We start from the raw sequence: 14,600 nt of genomic DNA, 5'->3' as shown, positions 1-14,600 counted from the left end.
CTTATCCATTCCATCGTTTCTTATTTCTTTACATTCTACCTCATCATTGATATACAATGCTACTCCACCACCTTTGCCTTCATTTCTGTCTTTCCTAAACAGCACATACACTTCAATACCCATAGTCCAGTCATGACTACTATTCCACCATGTTTCTGTTATCCCTATAATATCTGGTTTCACTTCCTGCACCAGTAGCTCTAGTTCCTCCATTTTGTTACCTAGGCTCCTCGCATTGGTGTACATCATCTTAATTTTTGCTGTTTGGCCTCGCTCACATTCTGTACCCGATTAGGCATGGTCATTCTACAGCCAGTATAACCTACAGACTGGTATCACACTGCCCTTCCTCCACATATACATTGTCCTACCCATGGCTGTATCCTTTCTTACTTCGTTTTCTTCCCTCACAATGCTAAAATCCGGTGTGGATATACCTGGACATCTCCCAGCCATCTCCCCAAATTCCTAGTTTAAAGCTCTCAATCAGTTGTGCCAGCCTCCATCCTGGAAGTCTATTTCCTTCCCTACTCAGATGAAGTCCATCCCGAGAGAACTGTCCTTTGTCCATGAATGCCTCCCAGTGGCCATACATCCCAAAGCCCTCCTTATAGCACCACTGCCTAAGCCATCTGTTGATAGTCATAATCTTGTCACACCTTTGTTGCCCTTCTCTAGGAACAGGCAGAATCCCACTAAAGATCACCTGAGCGTCTTCCCCAGCCTAGCATAGTCTCCCTTAATACTTTCCAGCGAGAATCTAGCCGTATCATTTGTTCCCACATGAAGGATAATTAGGGGATTCTTTCCCGCTCCCTTTAGGATCCTTTTCAACCTCAGGTCTACATTCTGTATCTTAGCGCCTGGAAGACAGCACATCCTTCTATTCTCTGGATCAGCTCTGATTACAGGCCTGTCTATTCTTCTCAGTAAAGAGTCCCCGATCACATAGACCTGCCTTTTCCTGATGATGGTGCTATTCTCCAGTCTATCCCCTGTTCCCTCTGGCTGCAAGTTCTTTGCATTCCTATTCTCCCTTGCAATCCTCTGCAACCACTCCTGTATCTTCCTGGGGCTCAGATTTGGTGTAGTCTCCATTGACTCTTCCCGTTTTCCTATAGGACTAGCCGTTTTTCTCTTCTTCCTTGCCCTTCCACCTTCAGTGACCACCTGCTGAGCCCCTTCTTCATTTTCCAACTCTGCAAACCTATTCTTGAGCTCTGTTTCTCCTTCACTACCCCGTCTTTTCCTCTGCCTGGTTCTTTTAGTCATATGCTTCCACTGACCACTTTCCTCACCCAGCAGTCTCCCCTCAGAATTCCTCAGTCCTGCTTCCATCTGCAAGTCTTGAGCTTTTCCCTTCAGATACCTCAATGTCTTTGCTCCATAATCTGCTTGAACCCCTTTCTAAACTCAACCAGACTTTCCACCTGCATTTCCAAACCTTGGATCTTTTCCTCTATCAGCTCTATCAGACGGCATTTCATGCAGACAAAACTCTTACCAGGTACCCCCTCCAGGATCATGTACATACCACAGCTTCCACATCCAGTCATCTTCATTGTGTCTTCCACTACATGGGTCACTCCCACTGCTGCCTCTGTAATAGCCTTCCCACCTAAATCCTATTAATCTGGGAAACACCACCCATGGCAAAAACAAACCCCAAACAAGCACCACAATACAAACTCCCCTTTCAAACTCCCACTGAAACTCTCCTGTTTACAGCTCAGTTTGCTGGCTCCTGTGCTGCTACAGCTGTCTGTGACTTGCCCTTGGTGAATCCATGCTGACTGTTCCTGATCACTTTACTTTCCTCTAAGTGCTTCAGAATTGATTCCTTGAGGACCTGCTCCATGATTTTTCCAGGGACTGAGGTGAGGCTGACTGGCCCGTAGTTCCCCGGATCCTCCTCCTTCCCTTTTTTAAAGATGGGCATTACATTAGCCTTTTTCCAGTCCTCCGGGCTGTCCCAGGAGATGCAGATTACCCTCCAGGACCTCCCGTTTGAGGGATCAGGGCTCTTTTTGAAGCTGACCGATGCACGGCTCCATGGCCTTAAAGACTCCCGTCCCATCCTCTGGTCCTTGGTTAGAAAGTGTTCCATCCCCCACTGTCAAGGTCGTGGGGTTTCCCTCAGTCCAGCTGCTACAGGAAGGTGGTCAGAGACGAAGAATTTAAATGGTGTCATCCTTTATCTTCCCATTCTTCTACCCAGCCTGATTCTTCCAGAGGCTAAGGAAGCCAGAAGCTGGCATTTTGAGGACAGCGCCCCAGTCACTTTCCATGATGCACACACAGACCGCTCTCCCCCGCTCTTTCTTCAGCTACCTGCTCCTCTTCTGGTTGCAGTTGACCTTGGACCATTGGGTGCTCGACATAATGTTTTTAGGCTACACCCTACAGATTGTGGCCGACCCTCCCTTCCATCTCCTTTCTCAGTCCCTCCTCAGGGACCTTTCTCATGAGCAACTACTCATTCAAGAGATTGAGAACCTCCTATGCCTGGGGAGCAGTAGAGGATGTCCCTCCGGACTTGAAAGGGAAAGGGTTCTAGTCCTGATATTTCCTATTCCCCAAAGCAAAAGGGGCCTCAACAAGTCTCTCGACAAGTTAAAGATCTGCATGGTCTCTTTGGCCTCCATTATTCCCTCCCTGGATCTGGGAGAGTGGTATGCTGCCCTCGACTTAAAGGATGCATATTTCCATTTTCCCAGGGCACAGGTGTTTCCTCCATTTTGTGTTGGGCCACTGCCATTTTCAATTTACAGTGCTGCCCTTCAGTCACTCGTCAGCCCCAAAGTATTTACAAAGTGCATAGCACCTGAGACGCCGAGGGGTTCAAATTTCTCCATACCTTGATGACTGGTTAATAAAGGGTCAATCTCAGGATCAGGTATGGTATCATCTTGACCTGGTTTGCTCCACCTGTCGTGACCTGGGGCTGTTAATAAAAGAGAAAAAGTCTACCTTAATTCCAGTGCAACACAGTTCATTGGAGTGGTCCTCGACACTACTCAGGCCAGAGCCTTCCTCCCCCAGGCTTGGTTCCAAGCCATGATGGACCTGATCTTATGCATGCAAGCCCATCCCCCCCACCACTGCTCACACGTGCCTGAAATTGTTAGGCCACATGGCGGCCTGCACTTACATGGTCCAGCACACGTGGCTCCACCTCAGGCTCCTGCAGGCATGGCTGGTGTTGGACTTCGTCCCCAACAGAAATAGTATGGACCCTGTGATCAGGGTCCCGGACCACTTACTCTTGTCGCTCACATGGTGGCAGAATCCACCAGGTTGGATGGAGTTCCCTTCGCAGTTCCGTCCCTCTTGATGACCCTAATCTCCGATGCTTTGGAACTGGGGTGAGAGGGCAATTTCAGTACACAAGACCTTGGTCAAGTCGAGATCGCTCCCTACACATCAGCGTCGGGGAGCTGAGAGCAGTTCGCCTGACTTGCCAAGCCTTCCTACCTCACATAAAAAGCTGGGTGGTCCAGGTCCTGATGGACAATACAACGGCTATGTTTTATATCAAGAAAAAAGGCAGAGCCAGCTTGTCTGCCCTTGGCCAGGAAGCCCTCAGGCTCTGGAACTTCTGTGTGCAACACAACATCCATCTTGTAGCCACACGCCTCTCTAGGGCCAGGAACGCTTTGGCAGATCACCTCAGCAGGACCTTCTCGTCTCATCACAAGTGGTCCCTCCATCCAGAAGCGATCAGCATCATCTTCCAGAGGATTCCCCAGGTGGACATGTTTGCATTCAGGCAGAACAGGAAGTGCCATATTTCTGCTCAATTTGGAGGATCGACAAAGGCTCCCTGTCCGATGCTTTTCTGCTCCTGTGGTTGGGGGCTTGGTTATATGCCTTCCCCCAATGCTGCTAATTCAGAGAGTCCTCACCAAGATCAAGCAGGACAGGGAGAAGGTGATCCTCATAGTGCTGGCTTGTCCGTGCCAGCACTGATTTGGCACGCTGCTGGACCTCTCGGTGGCCGCTCCATTACTGCTTCAGCTCAGGCTGGACCTGCTGTCCCAAAACCATGGCAGTCCTCTGCATCCGAACCTGGCAGCATTGCACCTGAGAGCTTGGCTGCTGCATTGTTAAATGTGGGGGAGCAGGAGTGCTCAGCCGCTGTCCAGCAGGTCCTGTTGGGCAGCAGAAAGCCCTCAACCAGAGCGGCCTACCTGGCCAAATGGAAGCAGTGGTTGGATCTCAGATAAATGCGTTCTGCCAGAGTGGGCCTCCTCCAGGTAATCCGGATCTTTTCCAGGTAATCCTGGACAACCTTCTGCATCTCAAGCTTCAAGGTCTGTCCCTTCTGTCAAGGTCCACTTGGCTGCTGTCTCGGCCTTCCATCCGCTACTCTAGTGTACGTCAGTTTTCACCCAGTACATGACTGCCAGGTTCCTCAAGGGCCTCGTGCACCTCTACCCACATGTCAGGGACCCTGTTCCTCCAAGGGACCTGAATCTTGTGCTGTCTCAGCTCACGGGACCCCCCTTCGAACCTCTGGCTTTCCTGATCTCTCATCCTTTCCTGGAAGGTTGTGTTCCTGGTTGCAATAACATCTGCCTGCCTGGTCTCTGAGATTACAGTGCTTACCTCAGAACTGCCCTATATGGTCTTTTACAAAGACTAGTTCCAGCTGCAGCCACATCTGGCTTTCCTGCAGAAGGCGGTCTCACAGTTTCATATGGGACAGTACATTTACTTGTCTCTTTTTTTCAAAGCTGCATAAGTCAGAGGAGGAGCATAGGTTGCCGTCCTTAGATATCAGGAGAGCGCTAGCCTTCTACGTTGAAAGGACCAAGCCATTCCGCAAGTTGACACAATCTTCAGCTTGCGGAATGTGGCCAACAGGATGAAAAGTCATCTGGTGTCTGCTCAAAGAATTTCTTCTTGGATCACTGCCTGCATTCACTGCTGCTAAGATCAGGCAAAGGTGCCCCCTCCAGTGATTGTAACTGCCCACTCAACCAGGGCGCAAGCCTCTTTGGCAGCTTTCCTAGCTCAAGTGCCTATCCAGGACATCTGTAGGGTGACCACTGGTCGTCCGTCCACATGTTTATGTCCCATTGAGCACTTACCAGCAGGCCTGGGATGATGCTGCCTTTAGTAGAGTAGTGCTGCAAGCCACTAGACTGTGAACTCTGAGCCCACCTCCAAGTCACCTAGAATGGAATCTACATGAGCAAGCACTTGAAGAAAAAACGGTTACCTACCTTTTCGTAACTGTTCGAGATGTGTTGCTCATGTCCATTCCATTACTTGCCCTCCTTACTCCTCTGTTTGAGTTGCCAGCAAGAAGGAACTGAGGACGTAGGGTTGACGGTGTCTAATATACCAGCGCATGAGTGCGGCACTCAAAGGGATGCTGCAGCCAACCCTACAGATACTGCTAAGGCAAAAATTTCCGGTGACTGCGCACATGGGCACGCACACACCTAGAATGGAATGGACATAAGCAACACATCTCTAAGAACAACAGTTACGACAATGTAGGTAACTGTTTTTTCTTTGGAAGTTACCTCTGTGCATTCATGCTACTTGCCCATCTTCCCCTCTGCCTTAGAGTTCTGTATAATATCAGGGTGCTGCAAGTAGAAGGAAGGAACTGAGGCGGTGGTAGCACTCCCTTATGTGGAGTAGGGTGAAGACATTACCTTCATGTGAGATCTCTCACAATCACCCTTTCTCCCCCAATGGATGTGGCTTTTCAAAGCAGTTCTATCAGTGTGCAGGACATCATATTCCATAAGTGGAAATACACAGAGGCAACTTTAGAAGAACAGGTCCTGATAAGTAACAGCTCCTTTATATAAAGATCCATATTATCCAATCAGAATTACCCCTGTCTATGAAAATATTAAATCTCTCAATTTCATTCAAGGTCACAATATCAGTTTAGTGTAATGAATAATCATTCCAGAATTTACTGCTGTTCTGTTGTAACAATATCTGTCCTGAGAAAATTAGTTCTGCACCTGGATGTTTAAAAAATGTATCTGCATTTAAATCCCCTGATTATTCTAGCTTCAGTTTGGATCTGCAAAATAGTTTTTAATCACTTGTTACTTAGCTAGTTTAAAATATCTTTGACACACTTGCTTGGAAACTAGCCTCTAGTAAGGATTAGACAATCCTTAGATTAGACTTCAAAAATTCAGTAAATGTGAGTTGTGAGCAAAAATGCCTTTTTGCAGTGGAAAATGTTCTCTCACCCTAGCATAATTGAAATGAAAATGTTCTAACTGCCAAAAAAAAAAAAAATCGTGTTTGGAATGACACCAGGTATAGAAAAGGAAAATACTGAGTATATACAAATGGGGTTATAATTCCAAAAGTAATCAAATTATAGTATTTATACAAAATGAATTCCTGTGAGAATAGTGTATGATGGTTTTGCCTGCTGGCCATTTTTAGGAACAGAAAAGTACACTCAGTTCTGGATAGTTGCCTTTTCCTGTTTTAAGATAAATTGATTATAATTTTCCAGAGTCCACCTTTGGATACAGGCATTATGGCCTCAAGTCTGCTTTTGGCACTACAGTTGTGTCCAAAAATGGAATTCCAGTTGAGTGAGCGATATGGAGAAGATCTGAGTGAAAGCACTTGGGAATGTATACTTGCTATTGATCTCCTCTGCTGTCACTTGAAATGGAGTTGGACGCATGACAATATCATAAGGTATTGTGCTACTTACTCCTTACTTCAAAATGTTAAATTTTTCCTTTTCATTATATTCAAAAGCCAGTTCTTTTGCTTTTAACCTATGAGCTTTAAAAACAAAATCCTGTAGTGATCATTTTATGTTTCTCTAACTGATGACAGTCCAGGCTATAAAATGGCTACTGTTTTTGGTAGTATCAGTCCATACTAGAACAGCAACAGTAACTAGTCAAAAATGATTTACAAAATTGTTTGATACTATAGCAAGAAAACATCAGTGTCAAACTGTGTGTTACCAGAGTGGTTTACTTTGTAAATGGATTTAGGAGCACCTCTGGGACTCTTGGCTGAGCTCAATGTATAAGTGGAAATAAAATGCTTGATCATCTTCTGAAGACAATAGTTAGTTTCCAACAGACATAAGAGTGACTGGAAAATACAACTAAAAATTGAAATGCATTGTATCCAAAACTGCTCCAGTATTGAACAGCTGTAACCCAGCCACACTGTGACAAGTGTAATATTCTGGGTTTCTGCCTCAGGAGGCAAGTCGTTTCTCTAACAGGTTAATTTAAATGGACAAACAGCTGCTCGGATTGGGAATGTATAAGTTCCAAGTAGATGAATTATTGAGCAGGTGAGATTGTAAAAGGTGCATGATAATTTATCTCACAGCTCTTTAATTTAATTTTATCCTATAATTATCAACACTATACCATATGTTTTCAACTCGTCTTCTTTAACAGTAAAGAGCTTTGGCCTGTCATGGATCAGTGGGTAAAGCATAGGAAAGGACATGAGACTGTTCCACCTACTCCAGATATTATTGTAGCATCAACACTTAGGCTAATTGGTGAGTACCATAAGTTTTGGTTGAACTCCTGCTTTGTATAAATAAACCCTCTGAAAATGCCTGGATGGCTTCTGGAAGCTGGAATTGAAGTACTCACACATTTTTGGCTTTTGAATTTCATTGTTACTTTAAATGTGATGTTTCACCATTGTCAAAAACTAAGTAAATATTTCTTCTCTACTCTGTCTGTGAAGATCAGTTATATTGATATTAGGGCTGTTAATTAATCAGTCAACTCACACGATTAACTCTAATTGTGGTTAAAAAAAATTGCGATTAATCACACACATAACAATAGAATACCAGTTGAAATTTATAACATTTTTGGGTCTCTCTCTACATTTTCACTATTGATTTCAATTACAATAGACTACAAAGTGCACAGTGCTCACTTTATATTGTTTTTGATTACAAATATATGCACTGTAAAAAATGATAAACAAAAATATAGTATTTCAATTCACCTCATACAAGTACTGAAGTGCAATATCTTTATCGTGATAGTGTAACTTACAAATGCAGATTTTTTTTTGGTTACATAACTGCAGTCAAAACAGGGTAAAACTTTAGAGCCTGTAAGTCCACTCAGTCCTCCTACTTCTGTCAATCGCTAAGACAAACAAGTTTGTTTACATTGATGGGAGATACTGCTGCCTGCTTCTTATTTATGTCACCTGAAAATGAGAACAGGCGTTTGTATTGTACTTTGGTAGCTGGCGTTGCAAGGTATTTACATGCCAGATATGCTAAACATTTGTATGCCCCTTAATGCTTCAGCCACCATTTCAGAGGGACATACTCCATGCTGATGACGCTCTTTTAAAAAAAAAAAAAATGCGTCAATTAAATTTGTGACTGTACCCCTTGGGGGGAGATTTGTATGTCTCCTGCTCTGTTTTATCAGCATTCTGCATATATTTCATATTATAGCAGTCTTGGATGATGACCCAGCACATGTTGGTTTTAAGAACACTTTCAAAGCAGATTTGACAAAACATAAAGAAGGTACTGATGTGAGATTTCTAAAAATACCTATAGTGCTCGACCCAACCTTTAAGAATCTGAAGTGCCGTCCAAAATCTGGGAGGGACGAGGTGTGGAGCATGCTTTTAGAAGTCTTAAAATAGCAACACACTGATGTGGAAACTACAGAACCCAAACCACGAAAAAAGAAAATCAACCTTCTGCTGTGGCATCTGACTCAAATGATGAAAATGAACATGCGTCAGTCCACACTGCTTTGGATAGTTATCAAACAGAACCCATCATCAGCATGGAGCATGTCCTCTGGAAAGGTGGTTGAAGCATGAAGGGACATATGAATCTTTAGTGCATCTGGCACATAAATATCTTGCAATGCCAACTAAAACAGTGCCATGCAAACACCTGTTCCCACTTTCAGATGACAATGTCAACAAGAAGCGGCCATCATTATCTCCCGCAAAGTGTAACCAACCTTGTTTGTCTGAGTGTTTGGCTGATAAAGAAGTAGGACTGAGTGGACTTGTAGGCTGTAAAGTTCTATATTTTTATTTTTGAATGCAAATATTTTTGTACATAATTCTACATTTGTAAGTTCAACTTTCATGATAAAGAGATTGCAGTACGGTACTTGTATTTTTCAATTCACTTTTTTTTTTTTACAGTGCAAATATTTGTAATCAAAAATATAAAGTGAGTACTGAACACTTCGTATACTGTGTAACTGAAATTTGGAAATGTAGTAAGCATCCAAAATATCTAAAATAAATGGTATTTCATTTAACAGCGTGATTAATTTTTTAACAACATGATAATCATCAATTTTTTTAATCGCTTGACAGCAATATGTGTTTAATCTTGTGAGGAGAGATTACTACGGCTTCATGCCAAGCTGTATAGGAGATTTCTAATGATTCAATTACTATCTATGTCTGTTAGTAAAAAGTAAGTAGTTCTTAATGTATACCTTTTTTCCACAAGGGGAAAATTCTGGTGCCCCTATATTTTAGGGTTCTTCAAACTTTCCTCTGATTTTCTAGTAGATTGCTAACCTTGTATAAACCATCTCTTTCTCCTATCATGATTGTGCAGCACTGTGACCACAGAAGGAATTGCTTCAATGGGAAAGTAAAATACTCTCCCAATATTAATGTATCTTAATTGTCATAGAATATTAGGGTTGGAATAGACCTCAGGAGGTCATCTAGTCCAATCCCCTGCTTAAAGCAGGACCAACACGAACTAAATCATCCCAGCCAAGGCGTTGTCAAGCTGGGCCTTAAAAACCTCTAAGGATGGAGATTCCACCACCTCCCTAGGTAACCCATTCCAGTTCACGCTCCTAGTGAAACAGTGTTTTCTAATATCCAACCTAGACCTCCCCCACTGCAACTTGAGACCATTGCTCCTTGTTCTGTCATCTGCCACCCCTGAGAACAGCCTAGCTCCATCGTCTTTGGAACCCCCCCTTCAGGTAGTTGAAGGCTGCTATCAAATCTCCCCTCATTTTTCTCTTCTGCAGCCTAATTCCCTCAGCCTCTCCTCATAAGTCATGTGCCCCAGCCCCCTAATCATTTTTGTTGCCCTCTGCTGGACTGTTTCCAATTTGTCCACATCCCTGGTAGTGGAGGGACCAAAACTCGACGTAATACTCCAGGTGTGGCCTCACCAGTGCCAAATAGAGGGGAATAATCACTTCCCTCGATCTGCTGGCAATGCTCCTACTAATACAGCCCAGTGTGCCATTGGCCTTGGCAACGAAGGCACACTGACTCATATCCAGCTTCTCATCCACTGTAATCCTCAGGTCCTTTTTTGCAGAACTACTGCTTAGCCAGTTGGTCCCCACCCTGTAGTGGTGCATGGGATTCTTCCTTCCTAAGTGCGGGATTCTGCACTTGTCCTTGTTGAAGCTCATCAGATTTCTTTTGGCCCAAGAAGAAACAGAACCCAGTACTATTTGACTAGCCAGCTCTTTGTGAGCCATTACTTGGGAATCTCTATATAAATTAAAAGATTTTCTATTGGTTTGCTCATCCCACAAAGATTTCATTATACACTTATATTTTATATAAATACCATTGATTCCAGTAGGTGACACTCTCCCCTCTGAGTTACTAAAGAACAAATTCTCTAGCACAGTGGCTTTGAACCTTTTTTCATTGCAGATCCCTAAAAAAATTTCAAATGGATCCCTTTGGAAAACTTAAACATAGTCTGCATATCTCCAGGGTCCATAGATGCCCAGGTTGAAAACCACTGTTCTATGGTAACAACCACCTTTTGTGAGCCCTTTAGACATAGTCTACAGATCGCCAGGGATCTGTTTTCTACAGGTGAAAAACCATTGCTCTAACATATTGGTAAAGGGCATGGTGTTGCAGAAGGAGCTGTATTTCATGTGAAACTTAAAGCAGGTTTGTGTGTGTGTGTCAGTCACACTGTCTGGAGTGCCTATCTCAGGGCAGATCATCAGAAAACAAGACCTGTGGTCTCTGAAGAATGAAAACTCCCAACTGAATATAATTTATTTAAAAAGTCTAATTTCAGTGACTCTTCCTTTATACAACATCTTAATTCTCTTGGAACTCTTTCTAGGGTAGTTTAGCAGTTAGCGTATAGAGCATATTAAAAGTGAATGTAGAAAATAAAATTCTGCTAATTAAAAACTAAATGACATCAAGACACTTGGAGACAAGGTAAGTGAGGGCAATCTCTTCTATTGGGCCCAACTTGAGTTGGTCCAAGAAGAGATATTAACCTCACCTGCCTTGTCTCCCTAAGTGAGCTTTACGAAAGCTTCTCTGTCTCACCAACAGAAGTTGGTCCAATTAAATATTACCTCACCCACCTTGTCTTTCCAACTGTCTTAAAGTCATTTAGTTTTTAATCAGCAGAATTTTATCTTCTGCATTCATTTTGAAGTAGGGGAGCAAGTTTTGATTTAACTGTTTGGAAATAACATTACTCAGAGGATATAACAGGTTTCAGAGTAGCAGCTGTGTTAGTCTGTATCTGCAAAAAGAAAAGGAGGACTTGTGGCACCTTACAGACTAACAGCTACAGCTCACTTCATCAGATGCATATGGTGATCCTAGCTGATTTCTGGTCTCTTTTCATGCATCTCACATGAAGGAAGAAGCAAGCTTTTTAGATAAACATTGCATTTGGTTATTTCCATAAATCCTTTGGATTATCAAGCTCTTCTCTCAAATTTTAACTATTTCTTCAGTATATATTATTTGACTAACTACAAGAGTTCCTTAAAGTTCAAACAAACAACAAAGGAAAGAAAAATAGCTGCTGCTACGTTTGATTATTCTTGTTCAGTTGATTATTGTGGCACAATAAACGCTAAACGTCGTTCATAGGATGGACTGTGAGAGATGCTTGCTTAATCTCTTTTTAATGAAAGTTGTAGCACAGTGTATAAATACAGTAGTAACTGCCATAAAGCGTGTCAGATAAGTATATTCTTCATTAGCATGCTATACTATCTCAGACTGTTTTTTAGTTTGATCTTAGAAACTAAGCAGGATTGCTCCTATGCAGTATGTGGACAGGAGATCTCCAAAGAACACACAGGTGCTGTGGAAAGCTGTTAATTCAGTAGGTGGCTCTCTTTCCTGGCTAAGTACTGACGCAATACACTAATGAGGCGCACTGGATTTTTGGAGGTGCTCTTTCATGTCAGATGTTTAACCCATTTGTGGTCATTAAAGATATCATGCTGCTTTTGAAAGAGAAATGTTGTTGTCCCCAGTGTCCTGCTTAAATTGTAAATTAAGTAATCTTCCTACAATTAATTTAGGCTTGAATAAAGAATGGGAGTGGATGGATCATTACATAAAGTAAAACTATTTCCCCAGGTTCCCCCTCCCCCGGGGCTGTTCCTCAGACTTCCTTGTCAACTGCTGGAAATGGCCCACCTTGATTATCACTACAAAAGGCTTTTTCCCCCGCTCTCCTGCTGGTAATAGCTCACCTTACCTGATCACTCTTGTTACAGTGTGTATGGTAACACCCATTGTTTCATGTCCTCTGTGTGTATAAATCTCCCCACTGTATTTTCCACTGAATGCATGTGATGAAGTGAGCTGTAGCTCACGAAAGCTTATGCTCAAATAAATTTGTTAGTCTCTAAGGTGCCACAAGTCCTCCTTTTCTTCCTACCTAAACATTCATTCTGCAGTTTCAATTGTACATACAGTATTATTGATTCTTCGAGTGATGGTCCCTATGTGTATTCCACACATAGGGGTGTGCATCCACGCCATGTGTTTGAGTCTGGAAGCAGTTTTTAGCAGCATCAGTTGACCAGCATGTGTATAGTGCATCTCCTCATGCTCCAAGCCAAAAGTATAAGAGCTAGTGTCAGTCAACACCTCTCCAGTTCTCTCTTACTACCACATAGCCTGAGTTGGAACCCCCTGTTCCTTCAAAATCTTAGTTTTCTGAGAGAGTGACTCACCTCTACTTCATTATAAATAATAGTACGTATGGTTTTTTAGTGGTAATTAGCTGAGTATAAATTAGTGTAGTAGTTCTTTCCCCATTCAGTGACTGTATTTCCTATCTCTCTCTCTATATAAATAATACACACACACTTCCTCTGGGACTGTGCCCCAGGCTCCAGGTTTCAAAAATTTTCTCCTGCCCAGGCTCCCTTTTTGTGGGTGACAAGCACCACCAGTGCCTCTACTGCCTCAGCAAGGCATGCATCACAGCTCGCTGCACCATTTGCAAATCCTTCTTGCCCCAGACCTGGGAAGCCCACAGGCTTCACCTTCATAAATACTTGAGGGAGGAAGCGATGAGACCCAGGGCACACGCTAATCTGGGACCAGGAGAACCCCCTCCCCATCACCGGCGTTGAGCACTCTTCTGCGCACTGCGCATGCCCTGGAGCCAGTATTGAAGGCCAAAGATAAGTCCCGGCACGAGAGCAAACACTCTCCCGAGCACAAGATCAGATCGCAGCGTTTTCTTCCGGAGCCATGCCAGGTCAGGTGAGAAGTCATGTGGATCTGGCTGGACTGGCACCCAAGATTACCTGGATAGGGAGGGTAAGGCCAGGTGCAAATGGGATTCAACTGTGACCTTGGCACCCAAGCGGCCTGCTCACTGGCATGCGCACTGCCTGTTCCACCAGTACCTGTGTGTTTCGCAGGCAAGCCAGCTCTGCAGATATTGCCAGGCCCATCCAGTAGCTTGACAGGTACACTGCAGACCCCTGGATGCTCAGAGGCATTTCTGTCAGTGGAAGAGTTGATCCTTTTCTACCCTCTGTCTTGTCTTCTGTCTGGCCCCCTGCTCATCCACACCATCCTGACCCTGTAGGACGAAGTTCTTCTGCTCCTGCCAGAGACGCCGGTTCCTCTGCCAGACCACAGCCCTCCGGTACCGACGCCCCTCCCTCCACTGCCGGAACCATATTCAGAGTGCAAGGAGTTATTAGAGCCGGAACCCTCTTTCTCACTGTTGTCATGCCAGCGTCTGGACATACATCCCAGGCTGCCCTACCCTCTGGCATATGATCTGACAGCAGAGGCCTGGTACTGCTTCCTGTGGGGCCCACCACTTCCGAGAGACCCTTCCTTTTGGCCATACTGGAGATCCTGGGATCCCTACCACAGACACCAGGCACTATCTCAGGTATCCTACCAGCTGTCTCCCGTACACTCACTAGTGCTGTCGATATACCAAAAAGAGGGAGACAAACTGGTTCTGACAGAGCATCCTCCTCACCGGATGTGGCGATCATCCCTCTACCACACACTCCATCAGATGGCCACTGCCAGTACCAGGACTTGCTACAGAGGGTAGCGGCAGACCTGGGCATCCAGGAGGAGGAGGAGGAGGTTCAGGACCCATGACATCAACTTCTGGACAGCCTCCAACCCCAGGAGCCATCTAGATTAGCCTTACCCATCAAAGAGGCCATCTTCCAAACGGCATGAGCAGTGTGGCATACCCCTGTCTCATGTGTCCCCACACCTAAGTATGTGGAGAGAAGATATTTTGTGCCTTCTAAAGGGGTGGATTTTCTTTTCTCCCATTTACCCCTCAGTCCCTAGTTGTCCAAGAGGAT

General features: G+C 44.2%; 1 protein-coding gene across 7 annotated transcripts in view; it reads left to right on the top strand.

The window, feature by feature from the left end:
• ICE1 (interactor of little elongation complex ELL subunit 1) overlaps positions 1-14,600 on the top strand; it is an 81,959-nt gene that overhangs the window by 59,167 nt on the left and 8,192 nt on the right. For 3 of the 7 annotated variants that reach the window (XM_037893366.2, XM_037893365.2, XM_037893368.1), the window contains 2 exons: positions 6,503-6,693; positions 7,422-7,528. In XM_037893366.2, the coding sequence (XP_037749294.1) occupies positions 6,503-6,693; positions 7,422-7,528 (298 nt within the window). Of the gene's footprint in view, positions 1-6,502; positions 6,694-7,421; positions 7,529-12,023; positions 12,119-12,378; positions 12,483-14,600 lie in introns of those variants that run through there. The other 4 variants (XR_006288780.1, XM_043540285.1, XR_005224458.2 and 1 more) reach the window with 4 other exon arrangements.

This window comes from Chelonia mydas, chromosome 2 (genome assembly GCF_015237465.2).
Source record: "Chelonia mydas isolate rCheMyd1 chromosome 2, rCheMyd1.pri.v2, whole genome shotgun sequence".
NCBI lineage: Eukaryota > Metazoa > Chordata > Testudines > Cheloniidae > Chelonia > Chelonia mydas.
The sequence above is the reverse complement of the archived record's forward strand: the minus strand, read 5'-3'. Positions and strand labels throughout refer to the sequence as shown.